Source organism: Trichomycterus rosablanca, chromosome 5 (assembly GCF_030014385.1).
Source record: "Trichomycterus rosablanca isolate fTriRos1 chromosome 5, fTriRos1.hap1, whole genome shotgun sequence".
Taxonomy (NCBI): Eukaryota; Metazoa; Chordata; class Actinopteri; order Siluriformes; family Trichomycteridae; genus Trichomycterus; species Trichomycterus rosablanca.
The window spans coordinates 9273786-9296300 of NC_085992.1; the positions used below are offsets into that span (position 1 = coordinate 9273786).

General features: G+C 38.2%; 1 protein-coding gene and 1 non-coding gene across 2 annotated transcripts in view; both read right to left on the bottom strand.

Annotated features, from left to right (window-relative positions):
- The window catches only part of ptk7b (protein tyrosine kinase 7b), a 41875-nt gene extending 21098 nt beyond the window's left edge, over positions 1–20777 (bottom strand). The window contains exons 1-3 of the mRNA XM_062995407.1: positions 20705–20777; positions 20563–20616; positions 6844–7140 (exon numbers count right to left, since the gene is read on the bottom strand). Coding sequence (XP_062851477.1) covers positions 6844–7140; positions 20563–20616; positions 20705–20777 — 424 coding nt within the window. The remainder of the gene's footprint in view (positions 1–6843; positions 7141–20562; positions 20617–20704) is intronic.
- trnae-cuc (transfer RNA glutamic acid (anticodon CUC)) lies at positions 1213–1284 on the bottom strand. Its single transcript has one exon. It is a non-coding gene; the product is annotated as a tRNA-Glu (tRNA).
- Positions 20778–22515: the final 1738 nt, after the last annotated feature.

Below are 22515 nucleotides of genomic sequence, written 5' to 3' on the forward strand. Positions count from 1 at the left end.
AACACTATTTTAAGTCATGTACTATACATGGAAATGTCCAGATTAATATAAACAGTAATCCTAATCATTAAACGGGTGTTTCGTCTAAGAAATAGTGTAATAGTGTTTGTGGAGGAATGTTTATTGTGAATGTTATGTTCGCCCTCATGTTCCCTAGCAACACTGTTAACGGACTACCTGATTTCGCGGAAGAATGCTTTTTGAAAGTGTTTTTGTAAATAAAAAAATTTATAAATTGAACATTGTTGTATTTTATTATATTTTATGTTGACCGCCATTTTATAAAAGCAATAAGCCACTCGAGACCGTGCGTTACTGCTATGACTGCTTCGCGTCGTGCCAAAACATCCTTCCCCGTGATAAAATCACAGTAACGCACGGTCTCTCGTGGCTTATTGCTTTATTATAAATTAAATGTGTAAGCTCTAAATTAGGACTGTTTTCCAACTGATAGCTGATTATTATTATTAATATATATATATATTTTTTCAAAATAATAATTAATAATACTGGTTATTAGTTATTATCATTATTATTATTAGTTGTTATTAGTAATAATACTACTGAACAAGTACTAATACGAATATGAATCCTTTATTGTCATTGCACATTGTCATTGCACATCGTACTTGTACACTTACACAACGAAATTGAAATACAACCATCCCTCTCGGTGCAAGGAAAATCAACAAATAAAAAATAAATAAAAAATAAAAAAGTAAACAAATAAAGTAAATTAAAAAATTAAGTAAATAAAACTAATAATTTCTTTAAATGTTCTTTTAATTTAATTGCGCTTAAAATGATAAAATACATTTTATAAAAACTGAATTTCCTCTTGTCTCCTGTGATTGGTGGAGAGTTTCTGATATCCCGCCTCAAGCGGCTGCGGCCTATAAAAGCGACACTCATAAAGACACAGAACACTGAGCTCCGGGTTCAGCCCACAACACTCTTGTGATTATTAGATTATTTAGCGACTGTTCGTTTAAAAACATATAAACGCTGTATTAATAAAAAATGGGTTCTTATTTCCCCCGGTTATATGCGCGTACACGATAATAAACTTTGCTCTTGTTTATTATTATTATTTGCTTCGGTTGTAGTACAGTTTCAAAACAACTGCACTAAAACTATATAAGTTATAGTACAACAGTTCAACATCTCACATCAGAAAACGCCGTTAAAAACCAGCAGAAACAAAAACACAAGTTCCCTGACCGGGAATCGAACCCGGGCCGCGGCGGTGAGAGCGCCGAATCCTAACCACTAGACCACCAGGGAAGTGATCGTTCATGAATGTGACAGTGACTTTGGATATCTCGCTGGTATTATTTTCTAAAAGTATTACACACAACCGAGCCGACAAGGTGCCGAATAACAAAGAACGTCACAAGTTTTACTTTGGTACTATTTTTAGGAACGATAAGTCCATTTGACGACAAAGCAGATTATATTTCAGTGATATTTCACTTGCATTTGAAGCCCTCAGTTGTTTCTTTCTTTTATTTAAATACGGCTGACTTACTTAGAGAGAGAACTAGAATGTCTTTACTGAACATCACTCACTAACCACTTAGTGATAAAGATTACAGATAAAACTACACTTCATCATTCATGTAATCATCAAGTCAGTCAGTCATGTCGAACAATCACACACTAGGAGGTAAAACATATTCTGAGGTCATCTGAGGACCTTCTCATGGCTATTGGTGTTATTTGGGCAGGTTTGAGAATATAAGAAACTGATTATTGATCAGTCGCTGATCATTTGAATTTTTTTTTAATGTTTATTGCAAAAACAACCCCCCTTTATTTTATTTATTAAATGTAATGAATTTAAATTAATATTTTTTTTAAAATAAGGAATAAGCAGTAGCAAGCTTTGGACTTTACCTCAGAGTTCCTGCCAGGATTGAATGCAGTGTTAGGAGACTAAATTGTTTATGCAAGCATACACAGATTGCGTGCAAATGCCCCTTTGTTTCCCATCGTCTGTCCAAAAAGCACATGGCTGCAAGCAACTTTCATTATTGTGTGCATCTGTTCAGCCAGACTCGCTGTTGTTTGGCCTAGATGTAATTGTGTTTGTGTGTGACTGTTAAATCCAGCGTGAACAAGAGCTGACCACTCGTAATCTGCCCTGGGCTACATAGTTAAGTTGGTTCATCACTTGGTTTTATCACCTATAAAATATGCAAAGATTGAGCTATAGAAATGAGACATGAGAAAGATGTGCATGAGTGGGCACACACACACACACACGTCAGATTAGGACACTAGCGTGAAGCTTGTCGCATTGCATTAACTCACTGCCCACTTTGTTCAGCACAACCTTAGGGGGATTATGGGTAATCATCAGCATAGTATAGAATGAGTAATGACAGACTGTAGCCAAACTGTTCTTGTCTGTAAAGGGAGAACTGCACCACTCTTCTGTGAAGACGATCCTGATAGGCTTTACCCTGCATTGTTTATGTGTAGTTTTGAGTGGGCCTGTCATAATTAATATATTTTACCTGCCACTTGTACACATAATTACAACTAATGATTTGATTGTGGGCATGGTGGCTTGGTGGGTAGCGCTGTCGCCTCACAGCAAGAAGGTCCTGGGTTTGAGTGGTCAGGATTCTTTTTTGTGGGCAGCTGTAGCCTGGCAGGTAAGGTACTTGACTAGTAATCAAAAGGTCGCTGGTTTAAGTCCCACCACTGCCAGTTTGCCACTGTTGGGCCCTTGAGCAAAGCCCTTAACCCTCAATTGCTTAGACAGTATACTGTCACAGTACTGTAAGTTGCTTCGGATAAAAAGCATCTGCTTAATGCCGAAAATGTAAATGTGTGGAGTTTGCATGTTCGTGTCTGTGTGGGTTTCCTCCAGGTGCTCTGGTTTCCTCCCACAGTCCAAAGACATGCAGTCAGGTTAATTGTAGCTACTAAAACTGCTCTAGATGTGAATCTGTGTGTGTGTGTGTATGCCCTGTGATGGACTGGCAACCTGGGTTTTCTGAATTGTACCCACCGTGACCATGAATAGGATAAATTGGTGGTAAATCAGACAACAAATGAATGAATGATATGCTTGTTGGCAGTATGCCACTTTACGTTATTGTAGTACATGGCATTATTTTTTACACTAACTTTTTTACATACACACACATTCACACACATTCATGGAAAAAGATTAACATGTTCTTCTTAGCAGTTAATCATTTTTCCACTAGAAACTCATAAGCCGTTAGCCTCTCACAGGTACTGTAGCAATCTCATGGTAGGTCCTTGCTCCCTGCTTTGGGATTGTGGAGATTAATGGATACCTACTGACACACTCATTAGTAGCTGTAAAACAGTCCTGTGTAGGAACCTATGCACCATGAGCTCAGGTTGCTATGGAAATTAGCTTTAGCTGTAATATTATAGTGAATAATGCTTTAATCAAAGTCTGAAGGCTTAGTGGAGTAAGTAAGAAAAGGAATGGAGAGGAGTGATCGTTGGCTGAATGCTTTTTTATATTTATAGACATCCTGGGTAATTTAATTAGAAGTGTGTGAACAATGCTATGAATGAATAAAAGCTTGCTAGGTGCTAAAATACTCTTTCTTTTGTTCTGAAGAAATCCAGGCATGTCCAAGCTAATGGGGTGTGACAGAAGTGATGAAGAAAGAAAGGAAGAGAGAAAAAGTAGAAGAGGAATATGCTCGAGCAGAGAGAATGCATTATGAGCTCTCCAGACTGATCAGTTAAGATAAAACTGGTAGATGATTATAGCCCACACTCTTCCTAATGCAGTAAGAAGACTGAATGTTTTTAGCACCCAGAGAAATGAGTAGTGTGGCAGAACTATTTCAACTAAGGGAAAATGTAACAGGGATGTGCATGTGAGGCTGATTATTAACATCAGGGTTTATATAAAGCTGAACAGCAGCCAGTCACTTCAACATTGGTTTGGTTCCAGTGGTAAATATGGTTCCCATCTTTGTGAAAGGTTCATGTGGGGCAAAGCCGGAAACCACTGTTGAATTTGTGTGACTGTTGAGCCCTCATGTATTGTATGAGAAACCGTCAAGCTACTATGATATACAAATATCAAATATACAGTGGCACATAGGATCAGAAGTAGGGATGTAACGATGCACCACAAGACAGTTAAAAATCGGTGCACATGTGCCACGATTCGAATCGGTTATTCATTTAAGATGAATCAATATTCACTTTAAACAGCAGAGGGCACTGGCGCTATTCACCTCGCCTGGTTGACGGCACTTCACAAAGTTGCCAGGTAGGGGAATTTTCCAGCCAAATGTACTTATGTAAGGATACTTATTTAATTTGTATTATTCATTTATTTATATAATGTTGGATTTGTTTCAAAATTTCATTTCAGTTTTTTTTACACAATAAGCATTATTTGGCATAGTTTGTACCTACCTCAGAAATAAAAGGACATTCATTATTTAGATAAAAGATAAGCACAAATATAGTATTTTATTTTTTTAAAGAGAAAAAATAAAAGGAAAATTTTCGTGAATCGTATCGCATCGTGGGTAGAGTGTATCGTTACATCCCTAATCAGAAGTGATTCAGAAAACTGTTGTTACTCAACACAGTCTTACACTCTCTTGGTGTCTTACTCGCCCTCTGTCTCTCTCTAGACAATGGGTGTGTTCGAAAACCTAGGGAGCTGCCTTGCTGTCTACATAGGCAGCTGACTTAGTAGAGAGGATTCTAATAAGTTAGTGACTTAAAAGGCAGGTTATTCGAACGCACTACTTAGACAGCGATTCCATCGGGTTTAGCATTTCGCGTTTAGCATTTAGCATCTCGCCATTAAAACCAATAAACTGAGGTAGCATAGCACGCTAACGTCAATAACATCTCCCTTCATGTACCGATAACGGTTAAATTTCCTGACAAGCCCAAACTTGCAAATAAAAACACTCGGTACAAGTTTATACAAGTTAAAAATCAGTAATATTTTATTTACGTTTGAAAATAACTCCATTCGTTTCTCCGCCCCGTCAGCCATGAATGCTGGGATTGTCGTGATCACTAAGGCAGCGTCCGATGCTCACTCGTTCTTGAGCCAAAATAACATTGAAATAATATTATGCCTCAGAAGTGTGGATTTTAAGGCATCTAGGACTTCGAACAGCCTCCTTCTCGGGAGCGCGCACAGGATGACGTAAAATGCTGCCTATGTAGAGAGAGCACTAGCTTTTCGAACACACCCAATGTTTATTATTACAATGTTTCATTACAACACTCATTCAAGCTGAACTGCTCTTCGTCTGTAGGGGAGTGCATTTTTATTACAATCTTAAATCATGGTTAGCTGCCTGACACAGAGCTCAAACTCTTTCTTTAAGTCAAACGTACGACTCCAGAAACACTGCCGGAAATCTGAGTACCTTTCAGTAATGAGAACTAAGACTAGCATCTAATGCCAAACCTGCAACAAAGAAAGAATTCACTGGACTGATGTCTTCAAAATACCTCACGCTCACACTCAATTACAAATGAACTTAGATGGTGTTAAGTAGTTAATTACACGATATGCTTGTAATAACCAATTGGACTAATAATCACATTCTTTCATAAAAACACTGAATTATTATCTAAATATGTAGAAACATTATAGATTGTTGGCCTCTTCAACTCATCAACAAAACCTTGATTTAAAACAGCATCACTTAACCTAATACAGCATGGATATCAGCAATAGGTGATGAGCAGATAAAATAAACAAATACAGAGGAACCTCGATTTAACAGACTATGGGTGTGTTCAAAAACCTAGGCAGCTCTCTACATAGACAGCATTTTACGTCATCCTAGGCGCGCTCCCGAGAAGGAGGCTGTTCGAAATCCTAGATGCCTTAATATGCTCACTACTAATGTATCTTAAATTTTCAATGCTATGATGACTCAAGAACGAGGGAGCATCCGATGCTACCTTAGCGGTGGAGGCAATCCCAGCATTCAGTGCGGCACAACTTTTCTCACAGAAAAATAAAAAACATGGTGGATGGTGTGGAGAAATTTTCTGAGTTATTTTCTAACGTTAATAAATTATTATTTATTTTTAATTTGTATAAAGTGTCGTTTATTTGCAAATTCGGGCTTGTCAGCAAATTTAACTGTTTTCGGTACACGGTGGGAGACGTTATTTGACATGCTAGCGTGTTGTGCCACCCCATCCCATTGGTTTGAATGGCATGAGGCTAACTGTGTTAGCTTAGTCAGCGAAAACTGATGTTATTGCTGTCTAAATTGCGCGTTTGAATAACCTGACTTATAAGTCAATGACTTATTAGAATCCTTTCTACTTAGGCAGCTGCCTATGTAGGCAGTAAGACAGCAAGGCAGCTCACTAGGTTTTCGAACACACCCTAAAAGGGGGAAGCACTAGTCCGTAAAATGCAATTGTCCGAAACAGCGAGGTTTTTTTCCATGGGGTGTGAAAATACACTAAAACACAGGACTAACTTCCACAAAAGTGCTAAACATGCACATAAGATCAACAGTAAAATGAACTACGAAATAGATGTAAATATGTCATGTAAAACCTATAAATAAATATGAAAATTGGCGTATTTCCGAGCGAGACTTCCGACAAATGAAAGCCTATTACTCATGTAAACAGAGAGATGTGCGCAGGCTAGCGGAAAATTACTGAACTACTGATCTTGGTACGCTTCTTGCAGGAATTTAAACAATCGGACCGGACATTTGGTTTTCCAGATTTTGTCCATTAAATCCAAAATCCGTTAAATGGAGGTCCGTTAAATCGAGGTTCCATTGTACATGTTGAAAGAATACTAGAACAGAGGACAGATCTATCACTTACACTTGATGTTGAAGGAGGCGTTGGTGGAGATGGCCACCTCGCCTGTAGTCAGGCTCGTGGCTACACACTGGAAGTTTCCTGTGTCAAGATGCCGATCGACAGCAGTGAATTTGAGGTTTCCATCCTCCATAAAGCATCGCTCCGTGTCCTGCACAGGTTGGCCATTCTGAAGCCATGAATATCGTACACCGGTGGGTTCGCTGACCTCACAGCGCAGCATAGCACTGCGACCATGCAGGGCATCCTGAGATTTGGGCTCTTTGGAGAAGAGCAGCGATGACGACTGGACACACAGCACTGTGAAAAAAGCACAGCACAAAGAGACACGATTAGACCTTACACAAAATAGACCTGAAATATACACCAATCAACCATAACATTAAAACCACCTCCTTGTTTCTACACTCACTGTCCATTTTATCAGCTCCGCTTAACATATGGAAGCACTACAATTACTGACTGTAGTCCATCTATTTCTTTACATACTTTCACCCTGTTCTTCAATGGTCAGGACCCAAACAGGACCACTACAGAGTAGGTATTATTTAGGTGGTGGATCATTCTCAGCACTGCAGTGACACTGACATGGTGGTGGTGTGTTAGTGTGTGTTGTGCTGGTATGAGTGGATCAGACACAGCAGCGCTGCTGGAGTTTTTAAATACCGTGTCCACTCCACTCTATTAGACACTCCTACCTAGTTGGTCCACCTTGTAGATGTAAAGTCAGAGACGGTCGCTCATCTATTGCTGCTGTTTAAGTTGGTCATCTTCTAGACCTTCATCAGTGGTCACAGGACGCTGCCCACGGGGCGCTGTTGGCTGGATATTTTTGGTTGGTGGACTATTCTCAGTCCAGCAGTGACAGTGCGGTGTTTAAAAACTCCATCAGCATTGCTGTGTCTGATCCACTCATACCAGCACAACACACACTAACACACCACCACCATGTCAGTGTCACTGCAGTGCTGTGAATGATCCACCACCCAAATAATACCTGCTCTGTGGTGGCCCTGAAAGAGTCCTGACCATTGAAGAACAGCAAGAAAGGGGGCTAACAAAGCATACAGAAAAACAGATGGACTACAGTCAGTAATTGTAGAACTACAAAGTGCTTCTATATGGTGAGTGGAGCTGATAAAATGGACAGTGAGTGTTGAAACAAGGAGGTGGTTTTAATGTTATGGCTGATCGGTGTATTACACTTATAGAGAATTTTAAGGGACACAGTATAGACTGAAAATGTCACAAGAATACAAGTACCACAGCATCACCAGGATTGACATTTCACTACTGTGTGTGTGTGTGTTTGTGTGTGTGTGATATGACAGAGCAATCCCCTTTGAGGTTGATTCAGATGCAGGAGGCAGGAGGCAGTAATAGCCCTGCTGGCTATAAAGGCGAGTCTCTATCTGCTGTAGAGGTCAAACCATCAAATCCCACTAAGCCAACAGCAGCAATACAGCTTTTATCAGCACCGCTTCAACCCAAAAATGCATTTATGTCAGGCTCCTTTATAAAATCAGAATAAATCATACTACATTACACAGATCTACAGTGGGGGGCTGGGGTTAGGTGGTCCTGTAATCTTTGTTTGAGTGACTCTCTCAACATTTTTATTATTACTCTGACAGCATTTTGGGAAATTTTGTGTGGGGCACCTGTCCGGTGACAATGTGTGGTTTAATGAACTTTCCACTTGAGGACTATCATAACAATTGTACTGACAGGAAGGTTTAAAGTGTTTAAGGTTTAAAGCTTTTTAATTTACTTGCCATTTCTGAAAACTACAGTACATTTTAAAGACATCAGTAAATACTTTATGTTCATATGTACATTTAAAATCTTTATATGCAGGTAAATCAAAGTAATACATTACAAGTAATAATTACATGGTCCCTCTTAAAATGTACAATCAGACAAACCAAACTGCCACCAGAGTTAAAACAGTTGTTTATTAACAACAAACAGTTTGGACAAAAAATATTTTTGTCCAATGTAAAGGGCTGAGCTAATTACATACATTTACAGTCGTACCCTGAAACTCAACATCAATTGGTTCTGGGACTGGTGTTGAGTTTAAAAGGCGTTGAGTTTCACGGTATTTTTTCCCCAAAAGGATTTATGGGAAACCTGTTAATATGTTCCATGGTTCTGTGGACTTGCATATATTTTAGGCTTATGTACTGTATAATAATGGGGTTGTTTCTGACACGTATACACTAAAAATAACACAAATATAATATAAAAATACAAATAAAAAGCTGATATTTACAATTACCCCAAGCTGTAACGCAAGTTTAAAAGCGAAACAGGAGAATTTTTTTTTACAAAAATGCAGATTTGTCTCATGTTCACACTTTGATGACGTTTTACAGCACTGCTCAAGCCAAGCACTGAATAAAGCGACTGTTCATTGTTAATTTAAAATTAAATAAATAAATTTTTAAAAAACAAACTGAATATGTTGAGTTTAAGGGAAACATGGAGTTTAAGGGTACACATTTCTTGACGAAGGGCGTTGACTTTCAAAGATTTTCAGTTTAAGGGACGTTGAGTTACAAGTTTGGAATAGATTTAAGACATTGGCTGCAGCTCCATTAAATAATTAGCCTATTCAGATAGTCCCATTTTGCAATGAACTGCTAGCTAGCAACTTTCTTTACTGTTTCTTTAGTGCAACTTTTATTACTGTTTTACATTATTGACACATTTGGCTACTTTAGGCTATTTTTAAGCCTTGCTGATCTAAAATGCAGTCGCCTGATTAATTTGGCAAAATAAGCATTTGGATCTATTAAGTAGTATGAGGTTTGAGACTTGTATTTTATTTATTAGGATTTTAACGTCATGTTTTACACTCTTTGGTTACATTCATGACAGACACACGGTAGTTAATCGTTACACAAGGTTCATTACTTCACAAGTTTATATGAAACACAGTCATGGACAATTTAGTGTCTCCAATTCACCTCACTTGCATGTCTTTGGACTGTGGGAGGAAACCGGAGCACCCGGAGTAAACCCATGCAGGCACGGGGAGAACATGCAGACTCCACACAGAAAGGACCCGGACCGCCCCACCTGGGGATTGAACCCAGGACCTTCTTGCTGTGAGGCGACAGTGCTAGCCACTTAGCCACCGTGCCGCCCGAGACTTGTGTTAGCTGTGAAGTACTTCTAATTAGTATAAAATGTAGCATGTTAAACAGTTTTAGCGCATGGTCTTGATTATTCTGTACAGACTAAGAACAGCTGGAAACTATTCTATTTCTAACATTCTCCTGACAGCAGGCTTTTTTTCTCTTTTAAAAAAGACCCAATTGGACATGAAGGAAGTGAGTCTGTATATTTCATCAGTGGCTGAGTGCACTCCCACCGAGACTCTGCAGCTGCCTTCAAAGAGCCTCTGAGCTCTGAGAAATAGCTGTCGAGTGTTAATCATTAAAAACTAGAATCAGTTCAAACGCTACAAGAAAAAGAAAAAAAGTGCTGACCTAGAAAAAATAAAGACAACATGATGTCTGTCACTCCACAAGGATGTTTGTATTAGCTGTGAAGTATTGTTTCTCATCGTGCAGCTATAAGTTATTATCATTATTAATATTAAGTGCTGTCAAGCTGATCCCAACTCCTGGTGACCATATGGATGGCATTTCTCCAGAACATCTTGTCTTCTTTGGTGTCTTCAGGCTGCTTACTGGATTATTTCCTCTAATTGTATCCATCCATTTCATTACTGGTCATCTTTAAATCTTCCAAGCATTATTGCCTATTCCTATTAAATAGTACCTCTAAGAATGTGTCCAAAATAATACAGCTTTAGTTTGGTTATCTGGGTTTAGAGTGAGAAGTTAGGTTGGATTTGTTCGAGTATCCATTTTTTCGCCTTCTTTGCTGCCCAAGATACTCTCAAAAGTCTTTGCCAGTACGAAAGTTGAAAGACATTAATATTCCCTCTGTACTGCTTTTTATATTTTCCAGCTTTCACATCCATACAGAGCCACAGAGCAGACCACAGTCTGGACAGTTTCTCATTACAATAATGAGACACTCTGGTATTCCCATCTTCCTAAGGATATTACATAGTTTTGTGTGGTCACAGTGAAAAGCTTAGCGACAAGTACCAGCAGCTAAATTTACTAATGGCGCTAACACACCATGCTTAATGCACAAACACTAAATGAGTGAAGCGAGTGGCACTGTAATATAATGCTACCTTTTTAACAAATGTTATCTTTATTAAAACCTGCCTGATCAAGTGTACTGTAAGTGCTGTGGAGTGAAGTGAAAATTACCAGCAAAGGACATAAAGTCAATGCAACAACTGTTCAGATGAGGCTTTATGGATTGGGTTTCCATGGCCAAGCAGCTGCACACAAGAACGAGAACATCAAAAGTAGTGAAGTGAGAGATAATACAGTGGAAAGCCACTGGTGACGTCATACTGTATGCTATTAGTCTTGAATGTGGGCAAAGATCCATGGCAGATGATACCAGACACTATATATTTAATATGTTGCTCCAATACACTTTTTATTACTGTGTGTTGCCCAGTTAAAAAATGTTGAGGGAACCAAGTTCAGACACCAGAGAGAAACTGCATAGATGCTTGAATTGGTCAGCATTCCTCTACCTAAGGCAGGAGGTCCAAACATTTCTTAATACGGGCTAGATGGAGTAAAAATATGCAAACACAGGCCACAGACTCTGTTGTAATAAAACAAATACAAATATAATAGACTTACTTGATTATTAACAATTACACTTTTTATTGGGTGACAGTTTTGTGTAAACTAGGATTTTGCCAGTTTCACTCACCAGTTTATAATCCTAATTGGAAGATTATTATACTTCTTTAAATTAAACATACCCACTTCTCTCTGAACTTTGAACTTTGAAAAAATATTTATTTTCAAAGCATGCCTGAAATCTTCTCCATTCGCTGTCTAGTTTTCGTTTCTTTGGAGACACCATGTTTATTCAAAAACTCGTTAATGTTAATATTTTGATTGGGGGGGGGGGGGGGGATTTGTTTTATGTGATAGTGACACCCAGAGTTCAAACAGTACAAGCTGCTTTTTTACTTTGCTTAATAGCTGGTCAACTTACATTTTATTTCTAAAATGGGCCGATTCAAATGTTGTAACAGGCTGCAAAAATGACCTGCAGACCATAGTTTGGACACCTCTGGTCTAAGATAACCTACTAAAAATGCTTTATGTGACATGCTCACATAATAGTGCAACACTGAGTAATCAGAGCCTAACCAACACCAGCACCCAACCTCACTAATGTTCTTGCCCACCCACTCATATGTGCATGTTCTTTTACTAGCTTGACAGCATGATAAATATAAGACTATAATAAAAAATTGTCCAAACTTGGCCTACCGATGAATGGCCCACACTGGTTCTTGTAACGTAATTGTCAGCACAGTGTTATAAAATGATTACCTAATTGGCAAAAGTACCTCAAGGGCATGGCTCCTGCAGTTCAACCAGTCCTACGAGTAGAGCTACAAAACATAATTCACATTTAACAGTTTTACAGCCCGTTTTACAGTCTTAGTGCTGCCAGACCAGATCGGTTGGCCAGGAAATTTTGACTAACGACATTATAACTTCATTTAGCTCATTGTCAAGGATAGCAAAACACTGTTGAAAATGAGTGCCCATACTTTTATTACCTGAGAAACAAGCAGAGATTTTAGTAGGAATTAAATTTCATTATATTACATAAAATAATGTAATTAAATAATGGAGAACAGATTTAGTTTAAGCTACCGGTTGCTATTTATGATCTTTATTACAGGTCTAATCTGAATCACCTGGGCTGTGTATTTTATTTGTGTAACGTAATTTAAATTGGATATACAAGTTTTTTATATACGTTTAAAAACTGTAGTAACAAACTTGGCTATAAACTTTCGCAATTCTCGTCGCTGTATCAGTTTTTAATATTTAATCTTTATTGAATTTGTACCGTACACTGTATACTTGGAACTGCACCCCCCTGCACTTTCATTCATTCAATTTTCACTCAATTCTTTATTATTAATAACTGCACTGTAGTTATGCAATATATGTACACAATATGAAATATATAATTTTTATAGTGTGTACCTTCACTATAATGCTACTGGGACTTTAATTTCTTTCAGTATCTATCTGTCTGTCTGTCTGTCTGTCTGTCCGTCCGTCCACTCCACATATAAACACAGGACTTTCTTGCTGTGAGGTGACAGTGCCATTGAGGAACCCTATATTGGCAAAATTTGTTAGCTTAGTGATACCTATCTGGCATGGGATGAAATCTGTTGCTGATTATCTACCCAATGTAATTTGGGTTGCCAGGTCTCTGTCTGAGTTCTGCATGGACACACTAATGCCATGTAGGTGCAGTGAGTTCTAACAGATAAAAACAGGCTTTGTTTTAGAGGGGGTTGAAATAAATACAGATCAAATAAAAATGTGTATTTGTCATGGATGATATCTGTTCATGCTAATGTAATCCACCACCTAATGTAATCTTCACACATACAGAATCCCAAATAGCTTTCTCTTTACTACATGTGCTCTGTATGTATGTAACTCATTTTCCAGGCACAAAATAGTGCAATACTTGCCCAATATAACAGATAATGAGACAGATATAGCATTATAAGAAATCAAGGACAAAGTATTATTGTCATAAAACATGTACTCAAGTAAAAGTTCAATTTTGCCTGAATTGAAACCAAACACAATTTGGTCCCTAGCTCTACAGTTTCTATTTGAATTTTAACTTACTTGTTTGGGTTCTGTCTGGACACACCAGTGCTGTGTAGGTTAATTTATTTGATAAGAAGGTAATTTAAGCATCCAATATACCTCCTGTCATGTCTGAAATTGCCACAGATAAAATCTCACAACCAAAAGCAATCAGCCCACAATTCAAAATCTGAGATATAAATGCATATGGGACTTTAAAAAAAAAGATTCAGCCATGTTGTGAGATGGGCACATCCAAATGTAACAGAATAAATATACATTATCTGTGTTTAGGTGGTTTAGCAGTCTAATATACAACCCGGCAATATATAGTATTCTACTGTATTAGCACTGTCGCCTCACAGAAAGAAGGTCCTTGGTTCGATCCCTAGGTGGGGCGGTCCAGGTCCTTTCTGTGTGGAGTTTGCATGTTCTCCCCGTGTCTGCGTGGGTTTCCTCCGGGTGCTCCGGTTTTCTCCCACAGTCCAAAGACGTGCAAGTGAGGTGAATTGAAGATACAAAATTGTCCAGGACTGTGTTTGACATTAAATTTGTGAACTGATGAATCTTGTGTAACCAGTAATTATATATAATCTTATAATATAAATATAAACTGTTCTTTTCACTTCTATTAAAAATATAGAGACCTAAGTTTTTATGGTGCCACCGCCCTGGTTAGGTACTTAACAGACAAAACTGGTTGTGTCTAAGGGAAAAACTGTGACTTCTACAGCCTGGTTGAAATATGCTGACACTAGAAGTGAAGGAACTAGAAAGTCTGGAGTGGTCTTCTGTTTAGCTCTCTGTAATAATTCACTGCTGGCTAAAGTAAATATGCGACCAGCGGCTTTACACATATCAGAAAATGTGTGTCAAGCTGCTGCCATATATGGCTCGCAACGGTGACATGCAACGGGCAAAGACTGCCAGTGTGCTCAGTAGAATTATGTACATCCAATATGGGACAAAAGAGGGAAAGTTCTTAATTACTATCCTTAATTACCAGAGATCTGTAGTATACACACTGATACATTTATGTATGTAGCTTAATTAAGTTCTTTTGCTGACATCTAATCACAAATTACAAAAGCACTTTACAGCACAGTAACAGGCTACTGCAACAGACTAAGCATATTCTCCTAATGTGTGTGTGTGTGTGTCTGTGTGGGTGTCTGTCAAGGTGTGATATGCCTATAAGGGATGTTATACCTGCACCTCTTGCATGTTATAAATAGCAAAATACATTATACTTATGGCCCTACTAATTCACAGGAGTAAAAATCATGCCACGGACCGTAAAATGAGTCTTTTCCTGTGTAATATGCAATTTGCTGTGAAATTCAGCAAATTAACATTTTTCATTCGCGTAGCATTCAAGTGCCTCACGGTTACTGAATAATTTGAGGCGGTCTAGTCTAACCAAGAATTTTTAAAGTTTGCTTATAAAGAAAGAACTAAACTGCACATAGACAAACTATCAGGAGCAAAATACTTTACTGGCTTGTTCTTTTGAGGCGCAGCACAGAGATGATCAAGTGTGTAGAGAAGCACACTTTTTCATTAACTTTGGAATCTCCAAAATGCACTCAATATGTAAACACATACATCAAACATTGTCAGCACACTACACCACAGAAAAGTTTGTTACACTAGCAATCCTACGGCAATTCAGTTAGCAATCGTTTGGTCAAAATGTTCAAGATGTCGAAGTATAAAGCAGCTAAAAACACTACTCCCAAAAAAACTTCCAACCAATTATGTGGACGCAGAGAGGGAGATGTCAAAACACGGATAAGAATATGTAAACATGAAGCCTCCTACCATCGCTGTAAGGTAGGTTGCGCTATGTATTGTAGCGACAAATCAAACTTTGGCAAATTCTAAATATACAGTTAATAAAACACTTGACAGATAAGGATTCATTTAAACATTACCATGCTGGTGTGATACTGAGGAAAATAAATGAAGAGATTCCTTGGCTTAAAAACTGGAAATGTCAGCATGTCTTGACAATAATATTAAACCAGTTATACCTATTTATAGGAACTGGGCTTTGTGAATCTTGACACACTATAAACCCAACGGCAGAAGTGGGGTCATTCAAGTTGACGTTCTGATACAGATCTGTGGAACACGGATTTGTCTTTCACTTTATATGGTACACAAATGTTCTGCATTCCTCAAATAAAACAGACCTGCTAGGGCAGGTCTAGAAATTCAGATTTACATTCAAACAGCTGTTTACATCAATACATAGCTGTTTACATAGCTACATGGCTATGATGGGTACAGTTACTTAAATTTGTTGTAAATGTCAAACACAATCACAGGACGCCAGTTCACCTAACTGACACGTCTTTGGACTGTGGGAGGAGACAGACATGGGGAGAACATGCAAACTCCACACAGAAAGGACCTAGAACGTTCCACCTAGGATTCAAACCCAGGGCCTTCTTGCTGTGAGGCGACAGTGCTACCCACCGACCCAACAATCCGCCCAGTAACTTAAGCAAATGTTACTGCTATGTAACTACACTGTATGTAGTCGACAAGAAACGCTTAAGCACTGCTAAACTATCACCTTGTTCACTAACAAAAACAATTTTCTTAAATTTGAAAACAGACCTAAACTATATTCTGTCTAAATGAGGCTGACAAGTATTACTTTCCTCCAGACTATTTACAACGATAGTGAATGTTAGTGTAATGCAACACTATGCATAGACGAGGCAATAGCTAAAATACTGCTTGTTACAGGAAGTAATTTATTACCTCATCAAATGTATCCATACCATAAACCACCTGTAACCAAAGCCTCATTCACAGAGTTCTCACATCATATAAATATAAAAAAGTTACACTAGCGTGTAGAACGTCCTGTTCTGTTCACAACACTACACTGAAATCTCCAGTGTTTAATTACATCCAACAGCTGCATTACTGTTCAGCTGGATAATTAAAGGAATCAAATTGCACTGGTGAACTGCTTTATACCGGCCTGTGGGTCGTAACTTAACACTCTTAGTCTGTGTTAACAGTGACAAATAGAACTAGGCCAGCAGCTATTGAAATAAATGCATTTTTAATTAATCATTCATTCATCTTCTTATCCGCTTATCCAATTAGGGTCGCGGGGAAGATGTGCTGGAGCCTATCCCAGCTTTTCAATGGGCGCAAGGCACACAGTAATACCCCATATGGGACTCAGACACACACCCCCATTCACTTATAGGGCAATTCAGTGTCTCCAATTAACTTGACTGCATGTTTTTGGACTGTGGGAGGAAACCGGAGCTCCCGGAGGAAACCCACGCAGATGCGGGGATAACATGCAAACTCCGCACAGAAAAGACCCGGACCGCTCCGCCTGAGGATCAAACCCAGAACCTTCTTGCTGTGAGGCGACAGTGCTACCCACTAAGCCACCGTGCCGCCTGCATTTTTAATTATTTAAGTAAAAAATATTCTTTAAAGTCATTTCTTACTTTGTTAGAATGAAATAATATAATAATGACTGGTTACTAGTGTAGCTTCTTATGTGCAAACCACTATATAATTACAATCTATGTGCCACAATATAAATGTTATAGAAACACAGATAGTCTACAGTCCCCTCCATAATTATTAGCACCCATGGTGTAAAGATGGGAAAGAAGAGAATAGAAAAGCATTATAATAAATTCACCTTTTGGTGACTTATCTCATTCTTAGACTGAGAAAAAATCTAATCTTTTTCATACATTGTCGTGGTGGGTCTGATTCATTGGCAGGAAACACCTTAGACAGCTCGCCAGACCATCGCAAGGCAGATACACACACACACACACACAATTTTTAGTAGCTTTAATTGGCCCCACTGCATGTCTTTGGATTCCACACAGAAAAGACCCTGGCCAACCGGCTGGGAAATCAAACCCATGCCCTTCTTGCTGTGAGGTGACAGCGCTACCCACTGTGCCACCATGCCTTCCAAAATCCAATCTCTGATTAAAATAAATTTCTTCCAAGAAAAAACTAATCCCGCACCAAGAAGTAATTATTTTAACAAAACCCCGTGTCACAATTATTGAAAGAGAAATTTACATATTTAGATTTAAGTGTACACAGCGTGGAAGGTCACTTTGTTCAAAATTACTGTCCAGCATTAGACCCTAATTTTTATTTACTTCATAAATAATGAACGTAAGTTCAACAGTGTTTTTTTATTGCCTGTACCAAGAAGATAACAGAAATCCTTTGGAAGCTTACAGTAAGTGCTAAAATTCTGGGTTTTTCATTTTTCTGCCTGCACAGACAAACATGTCAAAATGAATTTGTGGTAATCACACATTTTCTGCAAAAAATTAAGGACTATTGCTTTAAGTCCAGCTCACTATAGTTAATTAAACACGGGGGAATTCCTGACGTGGTGAAAAGTGAGGAACACACAAAATCGCACCAGCATTAATGACTAACAGCCTGACTGGTCAAACAGCCAATAAATCAATGAATGACAATGAGCATTCCAATGAAGCATTCCTGCCATTGTTTCTGCAACACTCACAGGTTATATGGCACAAACAGAATATGTTTTATAATATTTTACAATTTGTATTGTAGGTAAAATTACTCTGATAAACTGCAGAGCTACAGAATTTAAATTCTTGAGCTTGAGCTACAACCAGATCCACAGAGTTAGTAAGAAAATTCTGTTTGGCACTGAAGGCAGCATAATTACTGAATTATCACACTGAACCAGATGCCTTTGTTGTAAATTTGGTGGAAAATATAAGTCATGCTGCAACCATCAACAAACAGCCAACTTAAGATAGTCATTTTTACTTCATTTGGCCTGCAAAATACAGAGCCTGATGAACACATTCCCTGATCCATAAAAAAATTAATCTTCAAACACAACTGCAGTAAAAATTAAGTAATCAAAGAAGTTTAAAAATCAGAAAAAACTAATTAACAGACTTCAAAAAGTAAAAATTTTTTTGATTCTTTTCTCTTTACTGTCTCTGCCAATTAATAGCAACATGTGGTGTAAATGATAATAATAATCATAAAAACAGGGGTAAAGAGGACACACATAGAGTAATAATCAACATTTTCCCACATTAAAGAAGTGTGCTGTTGTGAATGTGTGTTTGTGTGTGTGTGTGTGTGTGTGTGTGTGTGTGTGACTTCATGTCTGTTCCTCTCAGGATTACTTACCACAGGTTTTGGCTAAACAGACCACCCAGGCTTATTTATTAGTAATTCATTACCCACATTACACATCCTGGAACTGGCCTTGGTGAAGTCTGGAAGTTGCCTGAAGCTCTGGGCACTACTCCAGAATGTTTTTAAAAACAAGCTTTATACAGAAAGATGCCATTGTTCTAGCAACCTAAAACAATACAACTGTTATTGTGTATGTAGTGTTTGTCATTCGATGTGGTTTCTCTTGTAATAGATGACAAATGAGCGGTGCAGAAAAACAGAGGTGTTGATTTGAACCTGGAGAATTAAATCAGGCCGCAGGGCTTTGGGGTTTAATGCAAATCGACTTCACTTTGCACTGATTGAAAAATGGCATAAACGATTCACATGGCAATAAAGCCTTAAGTGTCATTTAGAAGGTCAAGCTTGTTACAAGTCATGCTTTTAGATTTGTTTGCTGTTACTGTCTAACCAGAATAAAATGATTTGGCTGGGAGAACAAATTCAGGAATAGATGTGAATGTGAATCTAATATCACTGTTATTAATTATATTGTTGTATTGAGTAGACATTAGATGGTTATAAATTGGTAAAGACGGGGACATGTTATCAAATGTGTGGCTACTCTAGTAAAATATCAATATCTACATTTTACAACTTCTTAAAAACTAAACATTTACCCTTTTAGAAATGAGTTAAATCACATGCAAATATACCAAGTTGCAGTAAGCAAGCTAATTGATATTTACAATGGTCATATTAAATGAGTATAAAAAGTAAATATGTGGAGTGGCACATCTGACAGTCATGGGTACAAATTGAAAAGAATTTAAAAAGCAGTTCCTTTCTTAAAATGCTTCTGTTTTTAATGTTAAAGGTGTAAATAATACAGGTGAATCATTAACTTTGCACTACCACCAGGTCAGGGCAGTGGCGTGTGTTTAATGAAAATGAATGCATAAAATATGCAAACCAAAGAATAGAAAAAGAATTTTCATGGCTTATTCACTTATTGGTATTAATATCTGTAAAAATAATAATTCACCAGTTTCCCAGGAATCATTAAGTGCAGTGCCGTAACACATACTGAACAGGACACCAAGCCATCACGGGGCCTCAGTCAGGCTGTATTCCAGTATCCTTTTGGGAGTGTATTGTAGATTTTGCCAGTACTTATATATCACTAAACAACTCAAAAGGTGCATTCCAATCACACCGGTAAATCTCTCTAGTAGTGACGAGGACTACACAGGGAATTCAGACATTTTAAGTAAAATTCCAAACCATAAAGAGTGGAGGTACTCAGTTCGATAGAAACTTTAAACTGCACAGGAAGTTAAGAGTAAGGTTCATCGTTCATACTCATCATTCATCATGTCTAGCAGGTTAAGACATCTGGCATGTTATCTGAGAAAGGCAAATGGTACAAGTGGGATAACATTTCCTTAATCCTTGATGAAACCTACCAAAACTACCAATGTGAAAGTAACAAGTAAATGTGTAGACAAACCTCAATCTTCACCAGTTTCCCCTGAATCACTAAGTGCACCACAGACAGGACGCCAAACCATCACCGGGCCTCAGCTGTCTCCCACTCCTCAGACATAGCCAATTATGTCTGTATGTACATGCCCAACTGGCCAATAGCACCACTGGGATTCGAAGCCTGGATCCCAGAAAGAGCAGGGTAGCATAATAGCCCCCCAAGCATGCTATTACAATAGTGTGCATAGAAAATAGGTAGGATGGCACATAGGTGGCACAGCGCTAGCACACCAGAGCTGACATTGCGAACTTGTTGATTTGAAGCTCAGCTCTGCCATCCGGCTGGCCTGGGCACCTACATGAACAAACCAAGAAAGCTCGATAGTCTAAACACTAAGAATTTCAAAGATGTGGTAGAGTCCCTAGACATTTTCTAATCCTACTGATCTCCTCCAGAGTCCCTAAAGTCTTCACTTCAGTACTTTTCCTCCCTGAGCCCAGGCCTGTTAGAGCCATTACCAAGAGATGCATGTTATTGAATTAGCAGGGGGGCTACAGTAAAGACAGAGCGAGGACAAAGAGCTCACAGACAGGAAGTCTCAAACATCTCCGCAGCACTTAATGCTGACCAGGCAAGGGTACAACCACAGCAATGGAAAAATGCTTTTCATTTTAAATGTTCCTTTTTTCCTTACATGCTTATCTCTACCATTTGCTGGTATACAGTATAATGGGATTGGTCTGCTAGTTAACACATGAATGCATAGTAAAATGTATTTTATACTGGTCGGGGACCTGGTGGAACTGGAGTCTATCCTAGGAACACTGGGCACAAGGTGAGAATTTGGACAAGGACACTGGAAATCCAGGCTGTATCCCAACATTCTTTTGGTACTTATATATCACTAAATAACTTCAAAGGTGCATTACAATCACCCCAGTAAATCTCTGTAGTAGTCAAGTGGACTACACAGGGAATTCAGACATTTTAAGTAAGATTCCAAACCATAAGGAGTGGAAGTGCTCCAAACAGAACTTCAAACTGCACAGGACGTAGTCAGTAACAGTTTATCATTACGCAGGAAGCTGACAGTACAGTTTACCCATCAATCATTGTGTCTTGCAGGTTAAGACAGTTGGAGTATGATCTGAGAGAGTAAAATGGTACAAGCAGAATAATATTTCATTAATCTTTGCAAAAAACAACCAACGATGTGAAAATAGCAAGTAAATTTCTAGAGACCCTGCAAAATTCCACCAGAAATTTTATTTAGCTTGTTAACAAGCAATACAACACAATGTAAACACAACACAAACCTGTCAAATGTCCATACAATCACAATTATTCCCATATTACATACACAATATGATACATGGCTGTGGTTCATAAATTCTAATTACTTTAGAAAGCAAAGAAACGTTCAAAGATTGCTGTCAAAATGTATGTGATGATGTTGCAGGGCATTCTGAATTTAGGATTGGGATTGAAAAGGGATTTAACCAAGTGAAGTTCAAGGGCACTGCTTATGGATCCTGTGAAATGGAATCCAGCTCAATTGTTAACTTACAGGATTTTAAAATCTATACCAACTGTTTCCTTTTATCTTCTCTGTCTTAGCAAATTATTTCTTTTTATAAACAATAAATAAAACTTTAATTAAAATCACAGCTTCAATTAAAATAACAATTAAAATGTTACAAAATTGTGTTAATGTAATATACTGTACAATGTGACCCTAACTTCTGGACACATAGGATACATGCATACATATTGCATCACAAATAGTGGAAAACACATTGAAGATGTTATTGATTAATATTCTAATGAAATAAAGCGTTGTTGAAAATGTATTGAAATTTATTAAAAATATAAAAAATATATCCAACCAACAGCGTCCCGTGGGCAGCAATAGACGAGCGATTGTCTCTGACTTTACATCTACAAGGTGGACCAACTTGGTAGGAGTGTCTAATACAGTGGACAGTGAGTGGATACGGTATTTAAAAACTCCAGCAGCGCTGCTGTGTCTGATCCACTCATACCAGCACAACACACACTAACACACCACCACCATGTCATTGTCACTGCAGTGCTGAGAATGACCCACCACCTAAATAATACCTACTCTGTAGTGGTCCTGTGGTGGTCCTGACCATTGAAGAACAGGGTGAAAGCAGGCTAAAAAGGTATGTAGAGAATTAGATGGACTACAGTCAGTAATTGTAGAACTACAAAGTGCTTCTATATGGTAAG